This window comes from Canis lupus, chromosome 33 (assembly GCF_048164855.1).
Source record: "Canis lupus baileyi chromosome 33, mCanLup2.hap1, whole genome shotgun sequence".
Taxonomy (NCBI): Eukaryota; Metazoa; Chordata; class Mammalia; order Carnivora; family Canidae; genus Canis; species Canis lupus.
Window position 1 is genome coordinate 16,306,739 of NC_132870.1, and position 15,944 is coordinate 16,322,682.

The 15,944-nt window shown below is 34.5% G+C and overlaps 1 protein-coding gene and 1 pseudogene across 3 annotated transcripts in view; both read left to right on the forward strand.

Moving 5' to 3' along the window:
• GRID2 (glutamate ionotropic receptor delta type subunit 2) overlaps window positions 1–15,944 on the forward strand; it is a 1,466,011-nt gene that overhangs the window by 928,301 nt on the left and 521,766 nt on the right. For all 3 annotated transcript variants that reach the window (XM_072810836.1, XM_072810835.1, XM_072810834.1), the window contains exon 8: window positions 7,615–7,734. In XM_072810836.1, the coding sequence (XP_072666937.1) occupies window positions 7,615–7,734 (120 nt within the window). The remainder of the gene's footprint in view (window positions 1–7,614; window positions 7,735–15,944) is intronic.
• On the forward strand, window positions 5,195–6,388 carry LOC140623528 (hsc70-interacting protein pseudogene; annotated as a pseudogene).

Here is a 15,944-nt window from a genome sequence, read left to right on the forward strand (position 1 = left end):
GGCAAAAATATGCTTGTATCTTTTAGTTTAATTTGAAAAAAATAATAAAAATACTACACTCAAAATATGTGATTGCATATAAATGCACTGACACTTTCTATGTATTCTATATGAGTAAGCCAACCAAGATTTGATAGATCCTTAAATCAAATACTTCAGTATTGGCTTAATTGATCAATTTCTGCTAAATCCTTTTTGGTGATTATTTTCAACACTAAATGTAAGAAAATAGAATATATCAACATTTATGTTAGTATCTCAAACCATTTAGTACCAATACATTTGTGTTTATACCTGTCCTATCTAAAAGAGATTTTGATGCATGTTGATATCTAAAGAAATATGCTTTGAAATGGCAAAAATATTGAGATTACTCTAATTCTTATATGGTAATGTATTCACCCAACAAATATTTACTGAGTACTACCATATGCTGTACTGTGAGATCACAGAACAAGGAAGGAAAATAGAAATATCAAAAATAGTTGCAAATGTGATTAGTTCTACAAAAGGAGAAACACCAACTATTCTGGAAATAAGAGACTGGAGGACCTCCTTAGGTATAAGACCGACAGGTAGAATGACAGAAATGTTTATGATGAGTAGTTATTAGCCAGGAAAAGAAAAGGAAGAGCATTCCAGAAATGGGGAAGGAAGGATGCTTCATGCAAGGGCAGCTGAATATTCTCAGGGTTGAAGGAAGGAATGCTTGGCACATGTAAGCATCTTAAGTAAGACTGTAGTGGCTAGAAGAGAGGTAGAATAGGGACATGGTTCCTTTTTAGCTAAAAAAAAAAAAAGGTAGACAGGGAAAGATCATGAAGGATTTTGTAAATTAGGTTAAAGTTCCTAAACTTTATTCAAGGGGTAAGGTTAAGCTACTGAGTTATATTTTTTTAAGATTTTATTTATTTATTCATGAAAAACAGAGAGAGGCAGAGACATAGGCAGAGGGAGAAGCAGGTTCCGCACAAGGAGCCCGATGCAGGACTCAATCCCAGAACCCCGGGATCACATCCTGAGCCAACCAGTGAGCCATCCAGGCACCCCTACTGAGATATTTTAAATGGGGGCTGGGGGTAACAAAATCGGATTACTCAGTGGCTGACAAGTGGAGAATCTACTCTGCAACTGCCATTGGACCATGACAGACTGAAAAAATGCCATTTAAGAGGCTGGTGCTCCAACTCAAAGGAAACCAAGGCAGTGGTGTTTGTCATGGGGAGGGATAGAAGTAGATGTCTTTCAGAAATATTTAGGTGATAAAAATAAGATTTGGTGATTTAACATAAATGTGCAGGGGAGAAGAGAAGATTCTAGGCTTCTGGCTTAGAGAAAAAGAACTCTCATAAATTGGGGCTTTTGTTGTTGTTTAATTTGTATACTTAGAGGAATGAAAACATATTACTTTACTTTTGCTGTGAAGCACCATGTACCACTTAGAATTTATAAATCTGAGGGATAGAGAAATAATTTAGGGAAACATAATCTGACTTACCAGTAACAGTATTGACTTGGAATTTAACTATAGCCTTTTTAAAATAATGTGTGCAAATAAACTATTTTTTTTTTCCACTAGAGCTTTTAAAATGCCATTTGTGCCCTGAGAATAGCGATTCTTGTGGACATGTCAATATAGACTCAGCTTCAGGGCATTTGAATCATAAAGTGGGTAAAGTGGTATAAATTTTAACTTATCTCAGGTCAACATACATTTTATTTTTATTTTTATTTATGATAGTCACAGAGAGAGAGAGAGAGAGAGAGACAGAGGCAGAGACACAGGCAGAGGGAGAAGCAGGCTCCATGCACTGGGAGCCCGATGTGGGATTCGATCCCGGGTCTCCAGGAACGAGCCCTGGGCCAAAGGCAGGCGCCAAACCACTGCGCCACCCAGGGATCCCCACATACATTTTTAAAGCAATCCATTATGATATTCATATATTATATTGGGCACACAGTTTATATAGTCTAGAGGAAGAAGTATGAAGCATACAATGGATGTTTCAGTTCAGGTTCCTCAAATAACTTGTCATCTGGACCGCAGTTTCTTTTTCTCTAAGATATAGATAACGTGATCAGAATACTAGTAATATCCTATTTACTTCTTGTTTTGTTGCAATTATCTATTATGCATTAATATTTAATGTGTATGTGTTAGGTAAAATACACATATGTACATATGTATGTATGCATATACATATATAAATGTTACATGGGAATTTCAAATTTTCCTAAATATTTCACACAAATGAAGTTTTTTTGTTTTTATTTTTTGTTTTTATTTTTATTTTGCTTCATCTTATATTGTAGTTTTTATCTATCGTGATATTCTCTTCTGGATAAAAAATGTAATATTTTCCTCTGTCAGGGAATTTTTTTCTCTGAAGTTAATTTATGAAACATGAGGGCACCAGGGCACACCACTGAGTCTGGCATCTTTCATTGTGTTCTCTGCCTTTCTGGGCTCATGTTTATTTAACAGGGTATTCTTGGTTACCAAGCATGTCTGCAGGTTGCAAGGAACCTAGAAATATGTATAAGGAAATTAGATGAGTGTCATAAATATTTGATGTTCCATATGAACCTCAAAAAGTATCTCGAAGTTTCTGTGCCGTTCAAGCATAGGGAAAAGTCCTTCAGCCTAATAACAGGGAGAAATAAATTCTTAGTAAATATTTTTTCTTGTTTTTTTTTTTTCCCTCAACTTTTCCTATCTAAAGGGGAATGACAAACTTCTGCTTTTTGAGAAACTGATTATCTAGTGGTAAATTATTCCTGACCTTTGCTTTTCCTTGTTTTTTTTCTTCCTTTATCCTTTGTATATTTGATACCCTCTGGTATTTCTATATAGATTAGGTAGGATAAAATCAAGACCAATTTTACATGGTATTTCAAAAAGGTTTACTCTGGTAGCAGGTTTTACTGTCAATTTAAAGGACATTTAGAAATTACTTGTATGTGTTATTCATACTATCAATGTCCCATTAGCTTGTTTTGTTTAGAATCTGCTGCATCACCAAGAGATAAAAAATGCAACTGTGCATGTACAAAGATAATGACTGCTCATTACCACCTGGCCAGAACATATTTTTATCAAGGCTCAGTTTTCAAAGTTGATCTGAGGATAGATGAAAAATGAAAAAAGAAAAAAAAAAAGAAAGAAAGAAAAAGCTCAAAAGCATGGGAATAGTCTTAGGCAATCAAAAATCAGAGAGGTTAAGTTGGGGCCAGATAACAAGGAACTGGGTTTATTTGCTTGAAATACCAACCTCTCAAGCAGCCCTTATATCTTTGTGAGGGAAGGTTTTACCGATTAAGCATGCTAACAGCTCATTAAGAATATAACACAAAGAAGACAAATTACAGAGTCAGAAAGGTGAACAAGGAGAGTGGAGGCCACAGTTAACCAACTGCAGATGCCCTGATTTACAGGGTTTCTTTGTACCTGTATACAATCTAAGCAGACTAAGTTGCTCAGTACCAGATACGAGCTACGGATAAAAATATTGGCCTAGTGTGGCCATATGAGTACTGACTGGGAATAATAATAGAGTGCCAGGCAATCTAGTGTTCAAAAGTTTAAAAATTTCAGGAGGAGAGCGTTTTTGCAATATAGTAACCATATTTATATATACTATCTTTGTTCTTTTTCCCTAGAAATAAAGTACTAAGAAATTTAAACTCTGATGTAATTAGGAGATCTTATTGGGGTAGATGTGTGAATGGGGACAAGAAAATCTCTAATAGAGGATTGTTGAATACCAATAGTTTGAACTTAGGTGTAGAAATATAAGCTGTACTTGTCAATCAAAATCCTACAGTATTTGCCACTTAGAGGTATTAATGATAATAAGATCCACTATACTTACCCCAATCTAAATTCTTGAACGATAATCGAATTCTTTGAGATGTTAGTACTGAGTGAACATATAGGACCAAATTGACTTGCAATAATATGGTAATTTGTCCATATCAAAGATACAGGCAATCAAGAGGCCCAGAGGAGAGAGATTGTGGGGCATTCTGCATGGCTCTCTGAATCCTTTCTTTCCACATTGGACACACACATTCTGTTGCCAAGGAAGGTTTTATTAGTTTACCTTCAGAGAGAGCATTTACATTATGAAATATCTCCATTTTTACCCTAGAAAGTATAAAGCTTCAGGACGTTTTCCAGGGAGCCATAAGCCATTAATCTACAGATTCTGAGTTTATTTACTACAATAAGTCTTTAGCGCAGGACATCCTGCTAGGGCTTTTATAGATAAGGACCATTCTTCCTATTAAATATTACTAGTCTCTACCTGGTGTTCTAGTGACAAGGACATTAGACTCACTTACCTTCTTTCTTTTTTTTCTCCTTCTGGCCTGCATCCCCTTCTCCCACCACACACATAACAGTAAAAGAAGTGAATGGATCTTAGACCCGCTGCTCTAACACTTTTTTCCTCAAATACTAATCAATAAAATGTAATTGAGTCAAAATTTGCAAAAAACATTTCCCAAAGCCACGTAAATATTCAAGCATATAATGAAGTTTTGCAACCCTAATAAACTAGTTGAAAAAGACCAGGAATATGTCTATAATTTCTGGCAGAACTAAAAAGTTTTTGAAATTAAAGAATGAAATAATCATGTAGATAATGGTGATGGTGATGACAGTAATTAAGCTCTTACCACTTTTCAAGCACTCTTCTATTTTTTTTATGGATATAGTATTTTAAGACAAATAATAGCCTTCTGGGGTAGGCACTATTATTTTGCTGTTTAACAAATGTAGAAATTGGGGTTATTGAGAAATTAAATGAGTTAGCCAGGTTTACCAGCAAGTAGATTCTGTCCCAGTTTCTCAAATTCAGGAAGTCTAACTCCAAAACCCATGCTCTTGACTGCTAACTCATCTATGAGAAGAGCATAGACATATCAAATTCATAGATATATTTTTATTAATAAAACAAGATAATTAAAAAGAAGCTGGCTTATAAAGAAATCGTGGTGGAGGATCGGTTTTGCTGACTATTACTATTGCAAACATGAAATAAGTATTGAAATTAATGATTAAGCAATGGTTTTACGGAATATCTGGTATGAATGTAGAGTCATACAATGGGCTACAAGGCACAGATGAAGTCGAAGATACAGCAAACAGCCTAAAACCTGCCATAAAGGACTAGAAGTTGGATTAGAGGTTATGGCAAATGAGATCTATCTGGGCCTTCCACATGGTCACGCTGAGCTGGTCCCCGCGCCTGGCCGTCGGCCGCTGCCTCTGGACCACCGACCCCGCAGAGTGAGCGAGCTTCGGGCCTTCGTGAAAACGTGTAAGCAGGATCCGAGCGTTCTGCACACCGAGCAAATGCGCTTCCTGCGGGAGTGGGTGGAGAGCATGAGGGGTAAAATACCAACTGCTACTCATAAAACTAAATCAGAAGACAATATCAAGGGGGAAAAAACAGATAGTAAGAAGGCGGAGGAAAACATAAAGACAGAGGAAACATCAAGTGAAGAAAGTGATCTAGAAATTGACAATGAAGGTGTGATTGAACCAGATACTATTGCCCCGCAAGAAATGGGAGATGAAAATGTAGAGACAACCAAGGAATGATGGATCAGGCAAATGATAAAAAAAGTGGCTGCCATTGATGCCCCAAATGATGGTGAACTACAGAAAGTCATGGACTTGTTCACAAGATGCCATCAAACTGAATCATCACTTGGCCATTTTGTACGCCAAGAGAGCCAGTGTCTTCATCAAATTACAGAAGCCAAATGCTGCCATTCGAGACTGTGACAGAGCTATTGAAATAGATCCTGATTCAGCTCAGCCTTACAAGTGGCGAAGGAAAGCACACGGACTTCTGGGTCATTGGGAAGAAGCAGCACATGATCTTGCCCTTGCTTGTAAACTGGATTATGATGAAGATGCTGGTGCAATGCTGAAAGAAGTTCAACTGAGGGCCCAGAAAATTGCTGAACATTGGAGAAAGTATGAACAAAAACGTGAAGAATGAGAGATCAAAGAAAGAATAGAAAGGGTTAAGAAGGCTCGGGAAGAACATGAGAGAGCCCAGCGGGAGGAAGAAGCCAGACGACAATTAACAGCTCAGTATGGCTCTTTCCCAGGTGGCTTTCCTGGGGGAATGCCTAGTAATTTTCCTGGAGGAATGCCTGGAATGGCAGGGGGGATGCCTAGAATGGCAGAAATGCCTGGGCTCAATGAAATTCTGAGTGACCCAGAGGTTCTTGCAGCTATGCAGGGTCCAGAAATTATGGTGGCCTTCCAGAATGTAGCCTAGAACCCAGCATATATGTCAAGATATCAGAGCAACCCAAAGGTTATGAACTCATCAGTAGATTGTCAGCCAAATTTGGAGGTCAAGCATAATGCCCTTCTGACAATTAAGCCCTTGCTGAAGGAAAAGTAACTTTGATCACCTAATGGATGCCGCAATAATACAAACCAGTGTACCTCTGACCTTCTCATGTAGAAAGCTGGGGTGCTGTGAAGAGAATCCCTACCCCTCTTCCCTACAGGGAACTGAAACATTCTACTGTGGTTTGCCATTAGGGTATTCATCCAGATAATGTTTTCTTAGTAGGAATTACAAACTTTAAACACTTTTTAAACCTTGAAAATATGTAAAGACATTAAAAAAAGAGATATAGTTGGATATCAACATCATAGAAGTGATAATTGAAGAAATTTACAAACAGAGATCTAACTTTCCCAAATAAATGTGATTATCAGGCTGAAATTCTGACTAAAAATGCTTTAATATAGTAGTGATTCGGAATATGATTTTCATTTGTAAAATCCTAAATAATATGAAGGCTGATAAACTAAACAGAAAAGAGTGGTAAACAAGAAAGAGAGAAGTATGACCCACATTGCCATCTGTTGGGGAAATGAACATCTGTCATGTTGAATGAAAGATGAAGTTTGGAAATTCCCAATGAATCTCAACAACCAGCATTACTATTTAAGAGTGAAAACAGATTTCAGGCCTAATTTAGCGTTTTTAATTTTTTTTTTTAATTTGGAGAAGATATTTAAAGAAGAAGGAAAAAATAAATCTCCAATAAGTTAGAAACCATGGCTTTTAAGATTCCCAGATATAATTTTAGATCAAATTAGAATAGAATTGTGCTAGAGAAAGAATATTGTCAAAACTTGTCTCCAGAGTAGATTTTATGCTCTCCGAAAGCATCTTGTTTTCTGACTAATGGATCTATGCATTTCACAAGCAATGGAGGCAAAAATCTTAGCTTGCAGTTTAGTCTCAGCTCTACCATGGTGTCATTTTGAGTAGTCATTTGACTCTTTGCATACAAATTCTCTTGTTTGTAAAATGGGTGAGAGGATTAACTTATTCTCAAGGTTATCTTTCAATTGTTCTATTTATTATGTACATTTATTTAAAAATAGCCTATTAATAATTGAATGCTTGATATAATATTTATTTTGTTGATGGAAATACTATTCCTACATCCACTTTTTCTCCTCCTCCTTCTTCCTCATTTCTCATTGTTGTTGTTATTATTATTATTGCTGTTATTATTATTATTTAACTTCTTCTGAAATCTTACATTGGTATCTTTTCTCTACTTTAGGGTGGAGTCAGTGGATTGACTGGAGAATTAGAATTTGGAGAGAATGGAGGAAATCCCAATGTCCATTTTGAAATTCTTGGAACCAACTATGGAGAAGAGCTTGGCCGAGGTGTTCGCAAAGTAAGACCAGACACACTGATACTGTTTTTTCCTAAAGTAACTATAGTTTTGTTTGACTTTTCTCCATGTCATATGATCTACAGTATGCATTAAATCCTATACTTTGAAAGAGAAGGGGGGAGGGGAGAATTCGGCATTTAAATGACCTTAAGTTCCTATCAGAATATTAAGCAATAAATTCTATTTATGCTTTAGAATAATTTAAAGGAAAAAAGTAATCTAATACTCTCCTAGGGAACTAGCATCATCTTCCATTCATTATAGTAATAATTTTCATGAAGTAATGAATTTAATATTTATACAATGCATAACTGCTTGGTTTTAATTTGTATCAGGCACAAAATCAGAATAAGAGCTTTGATAAATTTCATATAGAAAGAGGAAAAGTCTACTCTAAACTGTGACATTACAGTTCATATTCTGTGTGTCATGCAATAAGTAGAAAATGGTTTGCAGGAAATGAGCTCTTGTTCTATACTACAGTTCTCATGTAAGAATATGAGTGCCAATAAAAGATATTTTTTATGGATTACTAGTACAACAACTTTCTCAAGGAGAAAATAAAAGCCCCTGCAGAAATAACTTTTCTATAGTTTGAATTTGCCACTTTTATATATTTTTGGTAGGAAAAAAACTAAGATAATTGAGTGTTCATCCATACCTCACAGCTGTAAATTTCTAACTGTATAAGGTGGCTGCATTGAGAATAAGAGGTTCTTCAGTAGGTGTTTCTCTCCAGTGCTGAGAGTAGGATGAAAATTTAGATGAGACAAAGTTAGGAGTTATTCTAATCCACAATAAAAAACCTCCTGGAAAATTTATGCTAGAGAGGAGTGGAAACAACCTTAATGTGTTTTTAATTATTGTTTTATAGCAAAACAAAGGAGACATATAAAAACCGCATAAAACATAAGGATAGTTTAGTGAATTATGTGAAAGGAAACAACCATTACTATAGTCAAGAAATCGAACCTATCAAGCATCCTAACCACCCCCACATACTGATACATCCCTGGCCTCCCTTCTTAGTGGCATAATTGCTAGTCTGAATTTTATGATATTCATCTCTTTACATTTTAAATATGATTTTGTCACTATGTGCATCCTTAAATAACATAATTGAGTTTTGCCAATATTTCAGCTTATGAATGATTCAATATTGCATACATTCTTTTTTCTATCTTGTTATGTTCAACATTGTTTGTGTTAATCATTCTTTTCATCCCATGTAGCTGTAGTTTATTTCTACATATTAGTGTATTGCTGTCTACCAAATGAATGTGTGACCATCTACTGTGGTCTGTTTCTATTTTTAGATCATTATAAGCAAAGCTGTTATGAAAATTCTTGGATATATACTCTTGAAGTTGTGCATATATATCTGTGGATTTGGTATCCAGGAGTAGAATTGTTTAATATCTTGAGACTTTACTCTATGACCTCAAATCCATTTTTGTAGAGATTTACTAATTTTCATACCACCAACAGTGCAACAAATTCTCATGGCCCTATGTTCTCCCAAATTTTGGTTTCATTAGACTTCAAAATTTTTATTAAGTGGGTATATGTTGGGTATATGGGTATATGTTAATATATCTTCATAGTTTCAGTTTTTCATTTCCCTCTATTATAAAAAGGCTATGCATATTTTCTTGTACTTTTTAGCACTTCAGTCTTCATTTTTGAATTAATTGCCCATTCAAGTCCTTTGGACATGTTCTTTTGGGTTGCCTTTTGTTTTTATAATTCATTTTAGGAGTTATAAATATATATGTATATATATATATACATATATTTAAGTTTTTATTTAAATTCCATTTAGTTTTCACAGACTCTTAATTATAGACAACAAACAGGATTACTGAAGGAGAAGTGGGTGAGGGGGGATGGGTATTAAGGAGGGCACTTGTTATGATGAGCACGGGGTGATCTATGTAAATGGTGAATCACTAAATCCTCACTCGAAACTAATATTACACCGTAAACTGACTTGGAACTTAAATAAAAACTTGGAAAAATTGCTCTCTGAATACTGTGGGACAAGTAACCTCTGCTTGGTAAAGATGACTCTTTTCCCAGCACCAACCAAATAATTAATTAATTAATTAGTTAATTAATTAATTTTAAAAAATTGTCTTGCCTATCAACACCACTGCCATCATTCTCTACCAGTACACTCTACCATCAAGGGACTTTTTGCTTTTCCACTGGCACCTGGTGGTTAACTTTCAGTTGCCACAGCCATCTCTCCTGACTGTTAACACTTATAGAGGTACACCTCAAATAAATTTGAAATTTGTTTCTTCATACCCCTTGCATTGAACAATAGTGTGATTAATTGCTCATTGAAGTGGAGTATGTTAATTCTTTGTTTCAAGTTTTTATTTGAATTCTGGTTAGTTAACATACATTGTAATATTGGTTTCAGGTATAGAATTTAGGGATTCATCACTTATATACATCACCCAGTGCTCATCATAGCAAGTGCTATCCTCAATACCCATCATCCATTTAACCCATCCCCCACCCACTTCCCCTCCAGCAATTCTCAGTTTATTCTTTACAGTAAGAGTCTGTTTTATGGTTTGCCTATCTCTTTTTCCCCTTATTTCGTCTGTTTCAGTTCTTATATTCCACATATTAGTGAAATAATGTGGTATTAGTGAAATAATGTGTTATTTTTCTTTCTCTGACTGACTTATTTTGCTTAGCACAATACATTCTAGCTCTATCCACATAGATACAAATGGCAAGATTTCATTCTTTTTTATGGCTAAGTAATATTCCATTGCATTAAAAAATATTCCATTGAGTATATATACTATATCTTCTTTATCCATTTATTAGTCAATGTACATTTGGACTCTTTACTTAATTTGGCTATTGTAGATAATGCTGCTATAAACATCAGAGTATGTGGGCCTCTTTGAATAAGTATTTTTGTATCCTTTGGGTAAATACCTACTAGTACAGTTGCTGATCATAGGGTAGTTCTATTTTTAACTTCTTGAGGAGTGTCCATATTGCTTTCCAGAGTGGCCATACCAATTTGCATTTCCACAACAGTGTAGGAGGGTTTCCACTTCTACATATCCTCCCCAGCACGTGTTGTTTATTGTTTTGTTGAGTTCAGCCATTCTGACAGGTGTAAGGTGATATCTCATCATAGTTTTGGTTTGTATTTACCTGATGATAAGTGATGTTAAGCATCTTTTCATGTGTCTGTTGGCCATTTGTATGTCTTCTTTGGAAAAATATCTACTCATGTCTTCTGCCCATGTTTTAACTGGCTTATTTATGTTTTGGTTTTTTTTTTTTTTTTTTTTGGTGTTAAGTTTTAGATGTTCTTTATGTATTTTGGATACTAACCCTTTATCAAAAATATCATTTTTGAACACTTTCTCTTATTCTAAAGATTGCCTTTTACTTTTCTTGATTGTTTCCTTAACTGTGCAGGGGATTTTTATTTTGATGAAGTCCCAAAAGTTTATTTTTACTTTTGTTTCCCTTGCCTAGGAGACATAGCTAGAAAGAAGTTGCTACAACCAGTGTTGAAGAGGTTACTGCCTGTGTTCTCCCAGATTTTTATGGTTTCAAGTCTCACACTTAGGGTTTTTCACCCATTTTGAATTTATTTTTGTATATCATATAAGAAAGTGATCCAGTATCATTCTTTTGCATGTTGTTGTCCAGTTTTCCCTCATACCATTTGTTGAAGAGAGTGTTTTTCCCCATTGTATATTGTTTCCTGCTTAGTCAAAGATTAATTGACCAATAATTGTAGGTTCATTTCTGAGTTTTCTATTCTGTCTCATTGATCTATATGTCTTTTTTTTTTTTTTTTTTTTTTTTTTTTTTTTGCCAATACCATACTGTTTTGATCACTATGGCTTTGTAATATAACTTGAAGTCTGGAATTGTGATCCATCCAGCTTTGCTTTGGCTATTCAGATTTTTTCATGGTTCCATACAAATTTTAGGATTGTTTGTTCCAGGTCTGTAAAAAATGCTTTTGGTGTTTTGATAAGGATTGGATTAAATATGTACATTGTTTTGGGTAGTATAGACATTTTAACATTATTTATTCTTTCAATCCACAAGCATGGAATGTTTTTCCATTACTTTGTGTCATCTTTAATTTTTTTCATCAGTGTTTTATAGTTTTCAGAGCATAAGTCTTTCACACTTTGGTTTGGTTTATTCCTAGGTATCTTATTGTTTTTGGTGTAATTATAAATGGGATTGATCCCTTTAGTTCTTTTTCTGCTGCTCCATTATTGGTGTATAGAAATGCAACAGATTTATATATGTTTCGTATCCTGAGACTTTACTGGATTCATATTTCAGTTCTAGTAGGTTTTTGGTGGAATCTTCTGGGTTTTCTATATAGAGTATCATGCCATATGCAAATAGTGAATGGTTTACTTCATCTTTGCTGATTTGGATGACTTTTTTTTTTTTTTATTTTTTTTTTATTATTTTTTTTTTTTTACTTATGATAGTCACAGAGAGAGAGAGAGGCAGAGACACAGGCAGAGGGGGAAGCAGGCTCCATGCACCGGGAGCCTGATATGGGATTCGAACCCGGGTCTCCAGGATCGCGCCCTGGGCCAAAGGCAGGCGCCAAACCGCTGCGCCACCCAGGGATCCCTTGGATGACTTTTATTTCTTTTTGTTGTCTGATTGTTGTGGCTAGGACTTCCAATACTATGTTAAATAATAGTGGTGAGAATACAAATGCTTCTTCTGTCCTGACCATAGGAAAAGCTCTTAGTTTTAGTATTAGCTGTGAGTTTTTCATATATGGCCTTTATTATGTTGCGATATGTTCCCTCCAAACCTACTTTATTGGGAGTTTTTATCATGCTGTTATGTTTTGTCAAATGCTTTTTCTGCATATATTGAAATGATCATACCTTTTTTATCCTTTCTCTTATTAATGTGATGTATTACATGGATTTTGATACTAAGGTCATATTGCCCTCATAAAATGTGATGGTGAGGGTATTCTCTATTTTCTATGAGTTATACAAAAGTAGAAGAATTTCTTCTTTGAGTGTTTGATAGGTAACCTAATGAAGCAGCTGGACCTAGAATTTTCTATGTGGGATTTTTCTTTTTAATGACTAGTTCTACTTTCCATGGTAAATTTAAAAAATAAATAAAAGCCACATTTTCTAATTCTTGTCAACTCAGGAAGTTTTATTTTTATGATCTTTTATTTTTTATGTGTATTGGCATAAAATTATTAATACCTTTTTAAATATCTGAAACCTTTCCAGATATGAACTTATTTTCATTTTTGGATAGTTTTATTTGGTGATAAGCACTTTAAAAATTATAATTATAAAGACTTCTACTTCTAATACTACTTTCTTCCTTGAAAAATATCTTGTCTGCTATTAATATAGCTGAACCAACTTTCTTTCCATTACTATTTGGATGGCATTTGTACTATCCTTTCACTTTCAATTTTTCTGAATTCTTTTGTTCCACACATAATTCTTATTAAAAATATACTTTTAATGTATAATCAATAATTTGACACTAATTTGGCTTTGATTTCTCAAAAACCAGAACATGTATTTATATGAATGCTTTAAGTCTACTACTTTGTACATTCTACCTTTTTGTACATTCTATTTGTTTTGGCTATTCTAGGTACTTTTATTCTGTTTTCTTACCTTCTTTTGGATAATATGTGTGTATGTAGAAGATATATATGTATAGATATAGATATATAGATATATAGATATATAGATATATAGATATAGATATATTTCACTTTCCTCTTTTCACCTCTACTAATTTAGAAACTATGTGTTCTGTTTCTACTTATTTAATAGTTCTGCTAGAATTTCCAGCATACTTAATTTATCAACATGTAATCAATATCTTTGTCCTCCTTTCAGATAATAAACATACTTACAATATTTTAATTCCATTTAGTCAATGTATCTATGTCTTAAATTATAGGTTATTTTGTCATGTTTTTAATGCTGTCTTTTTTTATTTCATTATCAATACTATTTTGTACAATAACATTTATTTACATCTATCCATATGTTTTCCACTTTTTTTGTTCTACTGTCCTCTTGTATCTGTATGTAGAATTGCTTTTCTTCTTCTTGAGGTATAGCTTTTAAAATATCTTTTATTGGTGGTTTTCTTGTGGTCAGATTCCTGAGTTTTTGTTTATCCAAACATGTCTTTATTTCATCTTTTTGTTTAAGTGTATTTCCCCTAGACACAGAAATTTAAATTATTAGGATTATTTTTTCAGCATATTGACAATATCATTTCACTAGCTTTAGCTTTAGGGTTGTCAAAACTGTTGGGGAAAATCTACCTTCAATCATATCTCTTTAGTAATAAGAACTAGCTACATTTATCTAGAGTCAGATGGAAAAAATACATAATGTAATTAACATAGAATCATAAAGTAATTTTAGCATAAATAGAACTGAAGATTCAGAAAATGAAAATGCTCATGGCTTCATAGCAAAAAAGGAATGTATCTTTCTTTGAAGTTCCTCTTACTTAGGTACTTGTCAAATATCAAATGTCACTTTTGAAGGAAGTCTCAGTGGAGTTGTAATGCCATATGTTGAAAACCCAACAAATCAAAAGGTAAAAAGTCAGGTTACAAGTAAAAGAAGTAAGCATAAATATTGGTTTAGGCCACCCATTTGGCTATAAGAGTGACCATTAAATGGCTTCATGAAATTGAGAGGACAAACTTCCAGAATGTGAGAAACTTGAGTGTGTTTGAATCCTCAGATTGAGCCAGTAGAGAGGAAGAGAAAGAAGATAAAGAAACAAAGGTGATCATTGCTAGAGGTCTGGGAGAAATAGAGAGGATTGGATCCAGTTAGATGGAGTGCTTAATCGTAGGCATGGAAGACATCATTTTCCAGAATAATGGAGGGAGGGAGGGAGTAAGGAAAGAATGGTGTGAATGTAAGCAAGTCTTCATGGGTGGTATTGGGAAGTTAAGACTATTAAGAAATACTAACTTTTCTTGGAGAAATGAGAGATGAGATTATCTGCTAGGAGGGCAAATGTAGCAGAAAACATTAGATATGATGAGGTTGAGAGCTTAAAGATGGTGAATAAGTTTTGAAATACTTACTATAGCAAACAGAAGAGAGGGTTAGTTAAGAAACGTGGAAAATTTGCCAGGCAATGCTGTTGGCTCTTGGGAGTTTCAGATATCATCGCAGCCCTAATCTACACAGTTACAGATATATGTTTTTGTCCAACAGCATTCAGTGATCAGAATGCATTTGAATTAATATAAGATTGAGATTTTATCAGATTGCTTTTATTTGTTGTTTTTTTATAGCAGTACAGTGATGCAGTGAGTAAGGATATAGACAGTGTAATGGCAAATCATTAAATCTAAATTCGATGTATATGGTAATGAAGACAGGAGAGATGTCTCAACAGCAGGCCGAAAATATGGCTTGAGAGAATACAGCCCTCAGTAAGTCTGAAGATCCTGTATATTGACTTATATTAAATGAAAGACCTTCAGAGCCAGGAAGTTGTGTTTAAGGAAAGAGACATCTAAATTCATGATTCAGAGAGTTGAGTGGGTTCCAGATGCTCAAAAAGTCATGGTTGTGAGGGTGGCAGAGGTGGGCTTCATTTATCCTTTGAATTCCAATTTAGTTCCAAGATCAATGTAGTTACTTTGCTCTTCTCTGAATTCAAAGCCCATATAATGTGTAATCTATGCCACTCACGTAACAACAAATCATATACTTCAAATTATGCCTACTTTATTTTTAGGTAATATTAGAGCACTTCTGTAGTTATTTATGCTTCTTTGCTCTGTCAAATTGGATTGAAACACTCCAGTGCACTGGAATTATATAGATTTTATGGGAAAGGGACCATAATGTTTACAGACCTTTTACATTGTTGTCAGAAAAGTGTTGTATTATTTTAATTTTTTTATTTGTTGTTGTAACAGAAATGTTTTTCTACCAAACTATGATTTTTTTTTAATTTTTTTATTTATTTATGATAGTCACAGAGAGAGAGAGAGAGAGGCAGAGACACAGACAGAGGGAGAAGCAGGTTCCATGCACTGGGAGCCTGATGTGGGATTCGATCCCGGGTCTCCAGGATCGCGCCCTGGGCCAAAGGCAGGCGCCAAACCGCTGCGCCACCCAGGGATCCCCCAAACTATGATTTTAACTAAT